Raw genomic sequence first — 16,714 nt, forward strand, 5'->3', positions numbered from 1 at the left:
TACATGCCATGACCGTTAACTCGCGTCTTCGCCATGACACCCGCTTCGTCATGTGTGCAATGTGCACCGTTTTCAATACTACCAACCCAACAGTACTCAAAACTTAAAAATATTAATGTTACTAACTCAACATACCGCCGCCGTTGAAAGTATTAACTTTCAAGATAAAAATAGGTAAGTATAACGAAAATCTAAATATTACATGTTATAGTTTTTTAGGTACTTCAACGTCTATAGGAAGAACGCACACCTTTTTAACAGCCCGCTTCACAACACCACTGGTTGTTTTTACACTAATAACTTCAAGAATTCTTCCCAGTCGCCATTTCAACGGTGGAGTGTTGTCTTCCTTGAGTAATATTAGCTGTCCAATCTTAACGTTTTCTCCAACAGCTTGAGACCATTTGCCTCTTTGTTGTAGGATGTTGATGTATTCCATAGACCATCTTCGCCAGAAATGTTGATACATTTGTTGAAGTTTGTTGAATTGATTCAGTCTGTTGAAGGGAATATCCATAACGTCTCGCTGAGGAATCAAATGTTCTCCAATGAGAAAATGTCCCGGGGTAAGAGCCAAGAAATCATCAGGATGTGTGGATAAAGGAGTAAGTGGTCTAGAATTTAGTATTGCTTCGATTTGAGTAAAAATTGTTGTTAACTCTTCAAAGGTTAAAACGTTACAGCCAATAATTCGTATAAAATGCGATTTAGCCGATTTGATAGGAGACTCCCATAAACCTCCAAAATGCGGAGAACGTGCCGGAATAAATTGCCAATCTATGTTATTTCTCAAGCAAAATCTTTCAAGTTTATCGTTGTTATAGTCGATTACTTTTTTCAACTCGTTGAGATAATTCTTAGCGCCAACGAAGTTAGTTCATTTTTTTTTCTTTTCTGGTAACTCCTTAGGAAAGTTCATGTCAATATCAGGATAAGTTTTACTCTTTAACCATTTCGGCCCCTCCCACCACAGGTTAGACTTTATTAATTGAGGAGTCTCGATACCTCTAGAAACCAAATCTGCAGGGTTCTCTGAACAGGTTACGTGCTTCCATTGTGCATGTGCTGTTAGTTCTTGTATTTGCGATACGCGGTTTGTAACAAATGTTTGCCATCTCGAAGGATCCGCATGTATCCAAGCAAGCGCTATGGTGGAATCAGTCCAGAGATAAACCTTAGTAATTTCTGTGTTTAATGAATCAAGTACTTTTTTCACTAGTTCTGCCAACAATAAACAACCATTGAGTTCCAATCTCGGCAATGAAATTTTCCGTAAAGGTACTACTCTCGATTTGGCGCACAATAAACGAATCGTTGTTTTAGTTTGGTTTATGGTTTTAATGTAAATACATGCTCCGTAAGTTATTTCAGAAGCATCGCTGAAATCATGCATTTCTACCATTGCAAAATCTGTTAGCAAAATGTGTCGATCAATTTGTAGTTTTGCCATTATTGCAATTCCTCATAAAGCCTCTTGAATGATGTGTAAAGTTCGATAGGTACAGCTTCATCCCACGTGATTCCCAGCTGCCACAAACGCTGTAAAACTACCTTTGCTTTGATCGTAGAAGGAGATACAATACCAAGTGGGTCAAATATCTGAGCAATAAATGACAGAATAATACGTTTCGTTAATTTCCCGTATTCAACTATAGGCTTAATTGAATACCTAAGTGTATCGTCTTGTGAGCACCATAAAGTTTTTACATCCTTAGAGTCACCTATTAGATAATCCACGCTTGTTTCATCGCTTCCTTGCAGAATTTCTTGTGAATTCGAATTCCATTTCCGCAATTCAAATCCGCAACCATTTAACATCTCACTTAAGTCATTTTTTAATTTCAATGCTTCTTCCAAAGTTTTTGAACCTGTAATAAGGTCATCAACACAGAAATCGTCGATTATAACTTTAGCTATGTTAGGATGTTTATTTTGAATATTTATGCCAACTTGATGCAGACTGCGAATTGCCAAAAATGATGCTGATGCGGTGCCGTACGTTACCGTGTTTAATTGAAAATGCTCCAAATCATGTTCAGGACTTTGTCGCCATACAATACGTTGTAAATTTCTCTGATTAGGTATGATGTTTACCTGTCTATACATTTTTGCAATGTCACCGGTTAATACGTAATTATGTTCTCTAAACCTACAGAGAATGGAAAATAATTCCTGTTGTATCGTAGGTCCAACCATTAGAGTATCATTCAGTGAAATGCCAGTACTTGTTTTTGTCGAAGCGTCAAATACTACTCTGAGCCTCGTAGTGCTGCTTGTATCTTTAATCACTGCGTGATGAGGTAAATAATACGCATAAGTATCGTCGCGATTTACTCTTGTCATGTGTCCTAATTCTTGATATTCACTCATGAATTCGGAGTATTGTTTCCATAATTCATGATTCTTGAATAACTTTCGTTCCAAATTTAAAAATCTTGCTTCAGCAGTTTCAAACGATGTTCCTAATTCGCTAATATTATCTTTCGTTGGCAGTTGTACCACAAAATGTCCATTGTTGTCCCTTGTGGTCGTCTGTTGATACAGATTCTCACAATATTTTTCCTCCGCAGAAAAAACCATTTGTGCCGTACACTCCAAAATTTTTCCAAGGCCCTTTAAATCTCGCAGTTATTTATACATACGTTGCTGCGCACCTTTTGTCTTAAATTTGTACTCATAGGCCCGGATACAATCCATCCCAGTGTTGATTTCTGCAGAACAGGTAAACCAATTCCGAGTTTAATTTGACCCATAGACAACAATTCAGCGAATAAGCCAGCGCCTATTAAAATATCTATTTCTCCTGGTTGATGGAATTTCGGATCAGCTAACCTAACGTGTCGCGGTATTTCTAATTCTTTGATGTTTATTGGAACATTTGGCAAGTTATCAGTTATATCTCTTATAACCAAAAATGATAAATCAATGGTGTATGAGTTATATATAGACATAATCTTGGTATTCGTTCCATACTTAACATTAAGGTTGCATTGACTAATACCTGTTACCGGTACGTTTAAATTGTAAGTATGTAATTGCAGCTTTTCTACAAGCTTCATTGTCATAAAATTCGACTGCGAGCCAGAATCTAAAAGTGCCCTAGCCTCACACCATTTCCCAGTCGCATCTTTGATGTGAACCTGCGCGGTTGCTAAAATTATCGAAGTATTCTCCAATGCTTTCATGGTATGTGCGGTTGTAACACGTTTTTCAGTTGTGTGTGTATTTGTTTGTGTATCATAATGCAAAAGCGTGTTATGTTTTTGCTTACAAGCCTTACATGTGGACAAAGATTTGCAATCCATCGAGAAATGTCCCGAACGAAGGCAATTTAAGTAAAGCCTGAGTTTTTTAACTTCCTCAACTTTTTTGCTTGTAGTTAATGCTTTGAATTTATTACAACCGTAAATGAAATGATCGCCCGATTCACAAAAAACGCACGTTTTGTTGTTCGTGGCTAAATTTGCAATAGTACGCTCATTCTTCTTTTGTCCGATATGTTTATTCGTTTTGTTATTACCTTCTATGGTTTCCAGAATACTGCATCTATTTCTAAGAAAATCTATCATACTTTTTATGTTTGGTACATCATTATTAAATGTCTGCCCCGCGTGCTCCTCCCATTTCATTTTAGAAACGTCATCCAATTTCTTAAAAATCAAATGTGTAAGCAACGTGCTCCAGTGCTCTACTGGTTCACCTAAGGCCTTTAAAGAACGAGTGTGCCTGTTATAACTATCAATTAAACGTCTTAAGTTTTGATGAGCTTCTTTTGTAACCATCGGTAATTCAAACAAAGCCTTGACGTGTGTTTTTACAATAACCGCCTTATTTTCGTATCTTTGACGCAACATATCCCAAGCAATTTTGTAATTTTCCTTTGTGATTTCAAGAGATTAAATGATATTCGCTGCTTCACCTTTTAAGCAACTAAATAAATAATGAAATTTATTGATGTCATCTACATAGTTGTCATTGTCAACGAGCGATTTAAAAGTATCGTGAAAATATATCCATTGATCATAATCTCCGTAAAATTTAGGCAAATCCAACGTAGGAAGTTTAACATTTTTATGAAAATAACCGTCGCTCGGTGCATAAGCCGTCGCAGCCCCCGCCGAACCCGTCGTTTCATCGTTTATAGCGCTTTTACATACGATGTCATTATCTCGCTCTTGAATAAATGTTGTCGCCTCTGCTATTAATTCATAATATTTTGTTTCAAATATTTCGTATTCGTCATTATACTCGTCGTCTTTGTTTAGTAAATCGATCGCGTTTTGTATTTTGTTAAACTCATGCAAAATCTCTTTAATGTTTTGTAATCTGATTTTCAATTCGTTTAATTTTTCCGTTGTAATTTTTTCGAGAAACGTCCCGAAACGCGTTAATTGTGCCTTGAGCAGTTTCTTTTTTGCCAACAGAGGTTTGAGTTCCTCCATTTTGTGAAGCAATACTCACGAAAAAGGATAAAAGTAAAAAGGACTTAGTTACGTTTTGTGTTTTCTTTCAGGAACCCACCAGTGACCGCCGCCGATGAGTTGACCTCGTGTCGTTGTCAACCAAGTTCCGATCGACAGACCCCAGCCAAGATGATGCAATTCACGAATTTTTTTTTATTTTTAATGTCTTCACTGTTACTAATCCATGCTCGAAGGACCAATGTTTCGGGGAATAAATCCACTTTTTAGTTTCTGCTGTATTTTAATATATTCAAGTATAAACGATTAAATCTTTACATGCCATGACCGTTAACTCGCGTCTTCGACATGACACCCGCTTCGTCTTGTGCGCAATGTGCACCATTTTCAATACTACCAACCCAACAGTACTCAAAACTTAAAAATATTAATGTTACTAACTCAACAGTTAAAGTATAGGCTTCCACTTTCTTTCGGGCAAACTATGCGAATATGTTTCCATCTATTGCTCCACAACAATTTGGAAAATTCCATCTAGCGTCAAAATCGTTAGCTTTTTGTTTCAAATCTGCTTTTGTAGGGTTTGGTAAATAAATCGGGAGCAACTTCATACGCCGTATTTTCAAAACTTCTCTGATGATTTTACTTATATGGTTATGAGATATTCTAAAATTAAAAGACATCGACCGAAATGACTCTCCGGTAGCAAGAAACCTGGAACAAACCGTACCGCACATACTTTCTTATAATCGTGATTTTCTATAGTTGTTGAAATTAACAAAGTACATAAGCTTACCTCAGGGTCAGGGCAAGCTTCTGACAAGGTGAAATAGGATATTTTACAAACGTAGAGGGCATTGTTGTTATATCTTCAGATATATATGACAGTACATTGAAAAACTGGCTCTTAGTGAGCCTAAAATATTCTTTAAATTTAGTTTCATCATCCATTAAATGCCTTTGAATCAGTGTATTGAAACATCCCTCGCTTATCCTATTCAGAAAAATTTTGTTGGTTTGGCGTCGTAGTTTACACATAGTCGTCAGTACAGCTTGTTCTTCTTCCTCTCCCTTTTCTAGTAATGCTATTGCAGCTAATACCACATTGTTCATCATTATTTTTAAATTACAAGGAACAACACTGCATTAAACAACACTTGTCAATAAGGAATCACACTCGAATGAATCGTTTCCACTAATCTTTGGAATAGAGACCATGCCTGAACGACTTATCGCCGCGTTTACTCTTATCGTTTGTTCGCTTCGACTAATCGCTGTAGATAGACCGTACCTTAACTCAATTTATAACTAGACTTCGTGGTTTGGCAGGAAATTGCGAATTTGGTGCAAATTTAAACGAACGTCTGCGTGATCAATTCGTAATCGCAATTAATAACTCTGCATGGCAACAAGAGATCATTCGGGAACATCCAAATAACTCTGCAACTTTGTCAGAAATTGAAGCTACAGCCGTGAAGTTTGAACAAGCAAGTATTCATTCGCAAAAATTAACGTCACTTACTCAACAAAATCAATTAGAACATGCATACCGGGTAACAAAACAAAACTTCAACAAACACCATTACCTGAAGGAGCACGAATTTGTAACATTCAATATCAGAAAAACAACGACAAACAGATCGTATCAATTGAGAAAGTAGAAAAGCAATTAACGAAAATTTTAGAACAACATAAAGAACTATTTGATGGTAGCATTGGAACCATAAGGGGACACACAGCCCGCATACACATTTCCAGCGATGTAACACCAAAGACTTTTAGGCCTCGACCAGTACCTTTAGCCTTAGAGAAGAATGTATCAAAAGAGATTGAAAGATTAGTTAAAGAAGATGTATTAGAACAAATAGATACAACTACCACACCGATCGAATGGGCGACACCAGTGGTGATAGCAGTTAAATCAAATGGAAATGTTCGTCTTTGTGGAGATTACAGAGTCACAATAAATCCATTCGTTCAGGTCGACAATTATCCTCTACCGAGATGCGAGGATATGCTTAGTAAACTGAGTGGTGGAAAACATTTTTCACGAATAAACTTAAAAGACGCATATTTACAACTACCCGTTCATTCCGATTCAAGAAAATATCTAGTTATTGCAACACACAAAGGTTACTATACCTACAAACGTTTACCCTTCGGAGTCTCATTTGCTCCATCATTATTCCAACGAACGATGGACCAAATATTAAATGGATTAGAAGGTACCACATGTTATTTAGATGACATATTAATAACTGCACCAGACAAGGAAACTCATTTGAAACGAATTGAACGTGTGTTAGCACGGTTACGACAAGCTGGCATCAAAACGCAAGCATCTAAGTGTGCCTGGTTACAGAAGGAAATTGTGTTTCTGGGACATAAAATAGATAGAAATGGGTTACACCCAACTGAAGAACACATCCATGCAATACAGCAAATGCCACGACCTCGAAATGTCACAGAATTGCGTTCTTTTCTGGGATTAATCACATATTATGCCAAATTTATCGAAAATCTACAGATCATTTGTGAACCCCTTCATCGACACCTTAAGAAGAATACGTCATTCAATTGGACAAATCATGATTCAGAAATATTCAAATCACTAAAGAAAACTTTAACCTCAGAATCAACATTAGTACATTATAATGAAAATTTACCACTTTACGTCAGTAATGATGCATCGGCAAGAGGAGCAGGAGCGGTGCTAGCTCACAAAATGCCCGACGATACCCTAAGACCTGTTGCATTCACATCCCGTACTTTTACAGACGTAGAAACCAGATATTCGACAATTGATAAAGAAGCATTAGCTATTGCCTATGCGGTAACAAAATTTCACCAATATCTGTACGGACGACATTTTTATCTTTTAACCGACCATAAACCGCTAGAACGTATTTTTAGTCATAAACGCGAAACACCAAAAATAGCAAGCAATCGATTGTTAAGATGGGCTATGTTATTGAACAGTTATAATTACACCATCAGATATACACCCGGAAAACAAAATCAAGCGGCGGACGCTTTGTCAAGATTACCTATCTGTGAAGATACACCAAGTAAAAATGAAGCGATTGGTCTACCAAAGCGAGGACATCTGTTACACCTCCGAGTTAAACACCTGCCGATGTCAAGAAAAGAATTACAGAAAGAAGTTTTTAAGGATCACGTGTTGTGCAAAATAATACCATATATTAAAACATATTGGCCTGATAAAGGTATACTTCCAAATGATCTGATACCATATTACGAAAAAAAGGGATGAGCTATCGTATGAGGAAGATATGATTCTTTGGAAGGGAAGGATATGTATCCCAGAAAAACTTCGCAAAACAATATTAAAGATGTTGCATGAGGGACACCCGGGAATCACAGGAATGCAGAGTATGGCGAAATTACACGTCTACTGGCCAAATATCAACAACGATATACAAAAGTTTATAGAACATTGCGAGTATTGTCAAAGCTCGAGAAAGAGTACCCAACATCTACCTCTATATTCATGGGCAGCACCACCAGTTCCGTGGTCACGAATCCATCTGGATTTTGCAGGACCGTTTGAAGGAAGAATGTGGTTAGTGGTTATCGACGCCTACACCAAATGGATTGAAATTGAACCGATGAAATCAACGACAAGTGCCAAAACAATAAATATTTTAAGAAAAATGTTCGCGCGGTATGGACTGCCTAAAATAATAGTGACTGACAATGGACCACAATTAACATCGGAAGAGTTTGAAAGTTTCTGTGCGTCGTTAAGTGTAAAGCACGTACGTACCACTCCATATCACCCGCAGACAAATGGGATCGCGGAAAGACTTGTAAAAACTTTCAAGAATCGCATGAAGTGTAGTGAAAAAGATATAGATCTAAATACGCGAGTGCAATCATTTTTAACTTCATATCGAGCAACCCCTACTAGAACGACCCGACGAACACCGTACGAACTTATGTTTGGTCGGCTCATGAGAAATAAGTTTGATCAACTGAAACCGGATGTACACAGACGACTCGATGAGGAGAGTATAAGACAAAAGCAATGTTATGATCGACACCATGTAAAAGAGAAATCCTTCGAGATAGGAGAGCCTGTTTGGGTCAACAACCCGTTAGCGGACGGATCAAAACCGGGCCAGATAGTTGAAAAAACAGCACCGTACTCTTATATAGTAGATCTGGGAAATTCTGTAAAACGAAAGCATGCAGATCACATGAGATCTCGAGTAAAATCCCCTCTTAATGATGTACCAACTACCCCAGAAAAGCCAAAGGAAATATTCACGGAAATTGACGAATCAACCAGTATGGAAGACCCAAAATGTGACACTCCAAAGAAAAAGATACCGCAACCTGAGATTATAACAGATCGGGAGTCCGAAACGAAGCCTAGACGGAATCCTATCCAGGATCGACGACTTCCGGCGCGTTATCAAGTTTAAGTGAGGGAGGGATGTAGTATTATGGCGACATCTAGCGGCAAAATTGTAGAACGCTCACGTGTTAACGAGTGCAACGACGACCAAGGACAGTTAACACACGACCACCAACCATCATTTAAGTTGTTTTATGCTATTCAAACAATATAACATAGTTTTTGAACATATTTAAATTGTACCTTATTATTATAATAAATAATAATACCACAGAAACCATAGTTGGCCATGACCTAAAATAATTTGTTATTTTCTTCTGATAACAAATATATATAGTTTGTGGGGTATATTTCTTATAGTTATTGAATAATTAAAAAAAAAATCATTTTGTTCTAACTAAAACTAATGTATGTATTTAAAAGTTAATGTTGCTAAATGGTGATAACCATACATACATACTATGATGGAACATAATGTATCAATTTTTTTTGTTCTTTCTGAAACTATTGTATGTATTTATAAAACTTAACTGTTGTTATGGTGATAACCATACCATGATGGAAAACATTGTTTCCAATTATTGTCAAAGTTGGTAGCAGTATTTAAAAATTCACTAACAACTCTGGCATTTTCAATATGATGGAGCACCATGTGCTGGTGTTAAATATATCATTTGAGACATATTTAATGGCAAATTGTCGACCAAAGGTTCAATGTGCTGCCTTAATATATTGAAATATTTACCTTAGTTTAAATTTTTATGGTAGATACTATAGGCCAAAATTCTATTATCTAAAAGGGCATACCATACATTGAACCCTAATCTTCTTTGAACACTCAGAGACTCAGAGGACACATCGGTCCAGATGACATTTTGAACAAACAGCAGATTATTTAATTTTTCTGAATATCATCTACAAAATTCTAGTCTTAGATTGACATCTCCGGCACGTAAATAATGAGTTAGCCCAGTTTTGTATGGTTTATACTTATTTTTCTTTCACATTTGGGAGCAGCGGCTTTTGGGTCAGACGTCTTGTTCAATTTCTCTGCAAGATGTTGATGGATTTATCGCAAGTGAAGCCAACACATTGACTTCATCCTCTTGCTAAAATCTATTAAATTTTCTGCTAACTGGCTGAAAGTTCTTACGTGCGGTTGTCTCCTTTCCGGATACCTTGTGAAACATAATTCCGCGGCTAACGTCGCATTCTCATTTGATAACCTATAGCATTCCATCATGTAACAGTTTTCATAATTTTCGGAATTCATTGTAAAGTTTTGTTACACTTTGACACTTAACATCCCGGTGCTTCATACCAGCACATAATGCCAGAGTTGTTATCGAATTTTTAAATACAAACTTAAGCAATTATTTGATACATTATGTGCCACCATAGTATGTATGGTTATCACCATAGCAACATAACTTTTAAATACATACATTAGTTTTAGATAGAACAAAATGAATTTTTGTTAATTATTCAAAAACTATAAGAAATATACCCCACAAACTATATATATTTGTTATCAGAAGAAAATAACAAATTATTTTAGATCACAGCCAACTATGGTTTCCATTTAAAAAAATAAAGTTACGTCTAAAATCTCGAAAATAAAAGATGGGAAAAAAATTCTACCTACGCCACTGAATTCTTCGTAAAAAGTTGTTGATGTTTTATTTATAATACTCCATCTTTGATAATAAGTGAGATATTCGCGAATGTCGTTTTCGCAAAATTTTCAGTTTTTGCCGATAGGGCGAAAACAAAAGACGATAGCTGTTCGGAGTTTTCGGCATTAGCATTTTCTCGAAAAACGAGATCATGACATGTAAGCTACTTTTTTTCTATCTCTTTTAGTTTCGGAGATAGCCTATGCGGACATCGAAATTGGGACACCCTGTACAGGGTGGTTCATCAGGACATTATATGGACACTTTTTTACAGAGAATTTCATGACATAGTCAAAAAAAATTTTTCGGTTTTAGAATTTGAGATATCATGAGAATTTTCGTTTTTTTAAATGGAAACAACCACTGATTATTCGCTTATTAAATTAGTTATTTTTTTCGGATAACAAAAATATAGGGTTCGACAGGTCTATTTCTTATTGTTTTAGAATAAAGCTAAAAATAAACTTTTTTTATAGAATTTCCATCTAGTGTCGTCGAGGAAATTAAATTTACAGTTTCCTGTAAGTTACGGGGCGGTAGGTAAAATCTAAAAAGTTTACAATTAAATACGAAGATAACTTCTGGTATTTAAAAACAAATAATTTTTTAATATGTAACATTCTAACATGTCAAACTTTTCAAAATTTTCGTAATTGATCTTAAAAACAGGATTTTTAAAGTGACACTTCAGAAAATTTTTGAATACAAACAAATGTTGCTATGTTTATTTGAATTAAAAAAAAAAACATGAGCGCCATCTATCGATAATTTATTAAGTCATTTAAAAATAATATTAAATCGTAATAAAGAATGTGAAATAATGTCAATCTATTCCAACTTTTGTGTAAAACATATATAAATTAAACAGTTCAATAAATATATTTGTTTCAAATATCAGAAATATGTTTTTTTAATTTTTAGTTATAGAACCGTAATTTACAGGAAACTGTAAATTTAATTTCTTCCACGATACTAAAAGAAAAGTTTATTTTTAGTTTTATTCTAAAACAATAAGAAATAGACCTGTCAAACCCTATATTTTTGTAATCAGAAAAAAATAACGAATTTATTAAGCGAATAATCAATGGTTGTTTCCATTTAAAAAAACGAAAATTGTGATAATATCTCAAAATCTAAAACCGACAAAATTTTTTTGACTACGTCATCAAATTCTCTGTAAAAAAGTGTCCATATAATGTCTTAGTTATAATACTCCACCTATAATAATAACCAAGATAATTACATTTGCGGGTTTCACGATATTTTCAATTTTGGCGTCTAGCGGAAAAACAAAAGACGATAGCCCTATGAGGTTTTCGGCATTAGCAATTTCTCGAAAAACGAGATCATGACATGTGAGCTACTTTTCTTCTAACTCTTATAGTTTTCGAGTTAGCCTATTCGGACATCGAATTTGAACCACCCTGTACATTAAAGTTATTTTTACCATGTGATATTACAATTTTTACTCTAATTCTTTTTACCAACTACTCTAAAATTTTTACACGACACGATTTTTTCCTGTGTAGTGAGTTATCCATTTTGTTACGGACCAGGCCAAATTAGAGAGTGAGGCCGCTCTCAGTAACAAAGCTATCTTTTCAAACATATAATAAATAAACAAAACCTTACACTTTTCCTTAATCATGGAGGCGTTAAACCAATATGCCCAAAATCAAGAAGAAATCGGTCAAAACATCAAGAAGTTACACACCAATATGACAAAAGATTCACAGTCCCGGAAGACGCCAGAGTATATACAAAAGCGTCTACACACCCTCGAATCGCTTTGGAAGAAGATCGAAGAAAATGATGACAAAATGGAAGAAATAAAAATACCCAATCATTCGTATTACACCTCAAATTATTATCTGCAATTACAGCAAGCATACAACGATGCTCTAAACTATATAAAAGAGTGTCAAAAAGCACAACATCCCGAAACCAGAGTACAAGAAGCAACTGAAGATCCAGAACAGATCCGAAGAATAAAAAGGCAGGAAATAAGAATCAAAGAAATGGGTAAACTAATCGACAAAGTAAAACTGGAAATGGTGCAAGCTAAACAAAAAAGCACTTATGAATATCTTCGACGTCAACTTCAACAACAAATGGACAGCATCTCAAGATTGGAAGAAGATATCCAGGTAGAAGAAACAAGATTTCAAGCCCGATACTTCGAAGATGTATATTCCAACCTTCAGACGGAATTTTTTGCCGTAATGGAAGAACTAGAAGACATCATTTCTAACCCACCTTCCTCTGAAACACGACATATCCCTCAGAACAACACTGCTATACCTCTTCCACAAATAAAACTTCCCGTATTCGATGGATCCTATGACCAATGGATCACCTTCTATGACCTTTTCCAAAAAATAATCCATGCTAGTATATCCCTAACAAAAGTCGAAAAAATGCAATATTTGAAGACGTACTTGAAAGGTGAAGCTAGTCGAATAATCCAACACCTGCAAATATCCGATAGTAATTATGATGCAGCGTGGACACTTCTACAAAAACGTTACCAAAACAACCGATTAATTTTATCAAAACTACTGGACATTACTCATAATTGTTGAAACTGTATTTTTTTTGACATTGAAAGCTGTCAACGGCGTTATTTCGGCGCCCACTTTGATTGTAATTAGCTGATTTAAGACTTTCAAAAAACGCATTTTTCTCTTATACGTTGCCGTAGCAACGAAACAAAAAACAATACAAACAAGCTAATATCGCCAAAAAATGCGCCATGATTAATAAAGAAACTTGTATTTGAAACATTTTTCTTTAAAACTACAAATGGCGAAGTTATTGGCTATATTCCAGACATTTGACACACCCTCTATAATTTTAATAAATAAATAATATGCCTCGATTTTCCAGAATCACCACTTCACCAATCCGCGTAGCTAACGATTGTATGGATTTCGACGAAATGTTTCGTCATATTATATTTTTCGTTCCACTAATTTCTTTTATTTGTAATAAAAAAATTATTATTTCAACGTTAGTAACTAGGGGGCTTAATATACTTATATTAATTATAAATATATATATTATATTATAATACAATTATTTTAATAAATTAAATATTTTATTTATAAATATGGCGCCATCTTTGAGAGTATGTCCTGAACTATTTTTATGTTAGAGTGTTTGCCTATGTCAGCGGTTTATTTATTATTCCATATAATTTCGTAGTTCCAAGTTTTCTCCTAATTAACGTAACAAAATGTGTTGATATGACCGGAAACGGTTTCTGCGGACTATTCTGCTTCAAGTAAAGGTATTTCCCGAATGATTTGTGCCTTACTTCGTTTTTTATAACAACAAGACAAAGTGGCCAAAAATTACACCTAACTTTGCGATTTTTTTTGTTAATAATAATAATTTTGGTGATTGGTGATTTTTACACGAAAGCCCTATATGTCTACTTTCACCTCATACTAAAAGTTTTACTTCAATTGCTTTCATGCGCCCTAAATCTTGGAACTGCTGAATCCGTTTCTTATGACCTGTATTTTCCCTGCTGTTGATGCTATTCAACTAATTATTATTATTATCATATTGAGTAATTTTGAATTTTTACCTTACATGTTCCTGCAGGACAATCACTTTGTCCTTATAATTGTGTGTAGGTATCAATTCCTACTTTATTATTGATATTTAACTCATCCTTATCTTCCTTTGGGTTGAAATTTTATGGATTGTAGTTGAGTATCTTTAATAGTTATAAATTCCTAAAAAGATAATTTATAATTAAAATTTTTGGAAGTTCGATATTTCTAGGTTATGTTACTTGTCATTTTTTCCCCAATATTAATTTTATCAAATACCTAATTTAAATTAAATTCCAACTCCATTTATACACTATTATACACTTTATTATTAATTTTATTACGATTTATTTAAACAAATTAATTTTTAAGGATTTATTAAAAATTATTGATTTGTTGACGTGAGATACCAACATAAAAATTATTAAGCACGAATCACCCCGAAAATTTTTTTCAATTTCAAATTTAACTCATAATTTAATACAAATCAACATTATATGCATGTTTATTAAGCTTTATATTTAAAATTTTTATATTTGATTTATAAATTATTTAAATTTTAACTTTTATCTATGAACTAACTTCATGTTTGTTTTTGACCTAAAAACAACATAACCTCAAAATAAACGTCAAAAAGAAAATATAAAAATATCTTAATTAAACGTAAATGAATCGTTATAAATTAATCAATTTTTTAAATCCAATCAAATCTAATTTGTTACTTAGATTAAATTATTCGACGAAGAATTGTTGGAAATGTGGTGTATTTCAAGAAAACACCCAAAACCTTTTTTGCCCCGCTTGCAAAACGATTCAAAACCCCCCAAAAGATGCTAATAACGATTATTTTAACCTTTTTAACCTTAATTTTAAGTACGACATTGACCAAAAATCATTAACTCAACATTACCGTAAGATGCAAGCAGTTTTACATCCGGATAAATTCACTAATAGGAGTGAGGATGAAAAGAAAATCTCTGAAGAGTACTCATCTTTGATTAATAAAGGTTATAATACATTACAAGGACCATTAAGTCGAGCTTTACACATGTTATGGTTGAAGAATGAGGTTATCGAGGAGAGTAATAAAAGTGATGATCCAGAGTTTTTGATGGAAGTTATGGAATTAAATGAGGAATTGGAAGAAGCTGATGGAGAGGAGAAGTTGAGGAAAATCGAGGCTAAAAATAAGGAGATGTTAAACAATGTTTCAATTATGATTTCGAAATGTTTTGAGGAAAACGATGTGGAACAAGCTAAGAAAGCAATTATTAAAATGAAATATTATGATAGTTTATCAAAAAGGATACATGATTTATTGAGAGAAAAAGGAATTTTAGATTAAAATTATTTATTAAATTAATAAATTTTATAAAGTACTTGTTGTATAATAAATAATCTTATAAATAAACCTATTTCTTATTAGCAATTTTTAAGATAAAATCAACTAAACAAAGCACCGCAACAACCAAACAAAAAATACCCATTATAACCCAAAAAGTCGACGCATCCGTCTTATACCCCTTATAATTAGAATGCAAAATAAATATAAAGATACAAGACACGAAATGGTACGCAAATCCAAAGAATGTTAACAACATCTCCAATAAATCTTGGGTTTCATCGAAAATGTAGGTGATTATAAACGCTAAAGAGACCCATGTGTAGCCGATGATTGCGATTACGACGGTGTCGTGACTTGGTTGATCATCAAACGCTTTTATTGGGGGGTCCACGTACCAAAGAATCCAAGCGACGAGACAAATTATCTGTTTAATTAAAATTAAAAGCGTGTCGGTTAGGACTGTATGCTTTAAACTTACGAATTCGACGAATTTCAGGATAAAATTGGGTTGTTTGAATAAATCCCCGATGCTGTTCGCCATTATGTGGTGTTAAAAATATAGTAAATGACAAAATTGTTTATGATTAAAAGTCAAAAAGTTGAGCCTACTTTTAATAGTAATAAAGATTATTTTCTAAACTATTCTCTTTTGGGAATTTGTGAAAAGACGGATATTCGACCGGATATCCGGTTATCCGGCATATCTATCCGGCGATTATGGTTATAATTTCTGAAGTGATACCCTATATTGCCACATTATTGAAATTAATAAGAAAGCTGATAAGATATGAGATAATTTTATAGCGAATTTTAAAAATTTAGTAAAAAATTTTATCAAAACTTCAAAAAAGTTTTCTCAAAAACTAAAAGTTATTTTTCAAAACGTGTTGGTTCATTGGAAAGAGGACACTTTTATTAACACTTTGGGAAATTTTCGTACTCCTATCCCAAGAACTGGATTTTATACGAATTTTTAAAACTTAATCGGCGAAAAATACAAAATTCGAAAAAATTGTCGATTACTTCAAAGGTTTATTTCTCAAGAACTGAAAGTGATTTTTCAAAACGGCTTTTTGCATTAAAAAGAGGATACTTTAATTAATAATTGATGATATTTCCACAAGGATCCTTCAAGAAATTAATTTTATAGCGAATTTTAAAAATTATCGATGAAAATTGCAACATCGAAAATTTTATCAAAACTTCAAATATTGTTTTCTCAAAAACTAAAAGTTATTTTTGAAAACGTGTTGGTTCATTGGAAAGAGGACACTCTTATTAACACTTTGGGAAATTTTTATACTCATATTCCAAGAAATGGATTTTATACG

The 16,714-nt window shown here is 34.0% G+C and overlaps 1 protein-coding gene and 2 long non-coding RNA genes across 3 annotated transcripts; 2 read left to right on the plus strand and 1 right to left on the minus strand.

Annotated features, from left to right (window-relative positions):
- Positions 1-281: 281 nt before the first annotated feature.
- LOC139432374 (uncharacterized) lies at positions 282-4,695 on the plus strand. The gene is made up of 3 exons (XR_011642180.1): positions 282-354; positions 422-605; positions 4,514-4,695. It is a non-coding gene; the product is annotated as an uncharacterized lncRNA (long non-coding RNA).
- Positions 4,696-14,635: 9,940 nt separating this feature from the next.
- Positions 14,636-15,449, plus strand: LOC111419706 (iron-sulfur cluster co-chaperone protein HscB-like). Its single transcript, XM_023052567.2, has 2 exons — positions 14,636-14,701; positions 14,765-15,449. Exon 2 carries the CDS (start codon positions 14,955-14,957, stop codon positions 15,381-15,383), a length of 429 nt encoding a protein of 142 aa, XP_022908335.1. The 5' UTR covers positions 14,636-14,701; positions 14,765-14,954; the 3' UTR covers positions 15,384-15,449.
- LOC111419707 (uncharacterized) lies at positions 15,373-16,139 on the minus strand. Its single transcript, XR_011642192.1, has 2 exons — positions 15,862-16,139; positions 15,373-15,807 (listed from the first exon to the last, which is right to left on the minus strand). It is a non-coding gene; the product is annotated as an uncharacterized lncRNA (long non-coding RNA).
- Positions 16,140-16,714: the final 575 nt, after the last annotated feature.

The sequence above is a fragment of the Onthophagus taurus genome, unplaced genomic scaffold (genome assembly GCF_036711975.1).
Source record: "Onthophagus taurus isolate NC unplaced genomic scaffold, IU_Otau_3.0 ScKx7SY_15, whole genome shotgun sequence".
Classification (NCBI taxonomy): Eukaryota; Metazoa; Arthropoda; class Insecta; order Coleoptera; family Scarabaeidae; genus Onthophagus; species Onthophagus taurus.

Bases quoted from the DNA above. Each gene is read 5' to 3' on its own strand.
- LOC111419706 (XM_023052567.2), top strand. From the start codon at position 14,955: ATGCAAGCAGTTTTACATCCGGATAAATTCACTAATAGGAGTGAGGAT.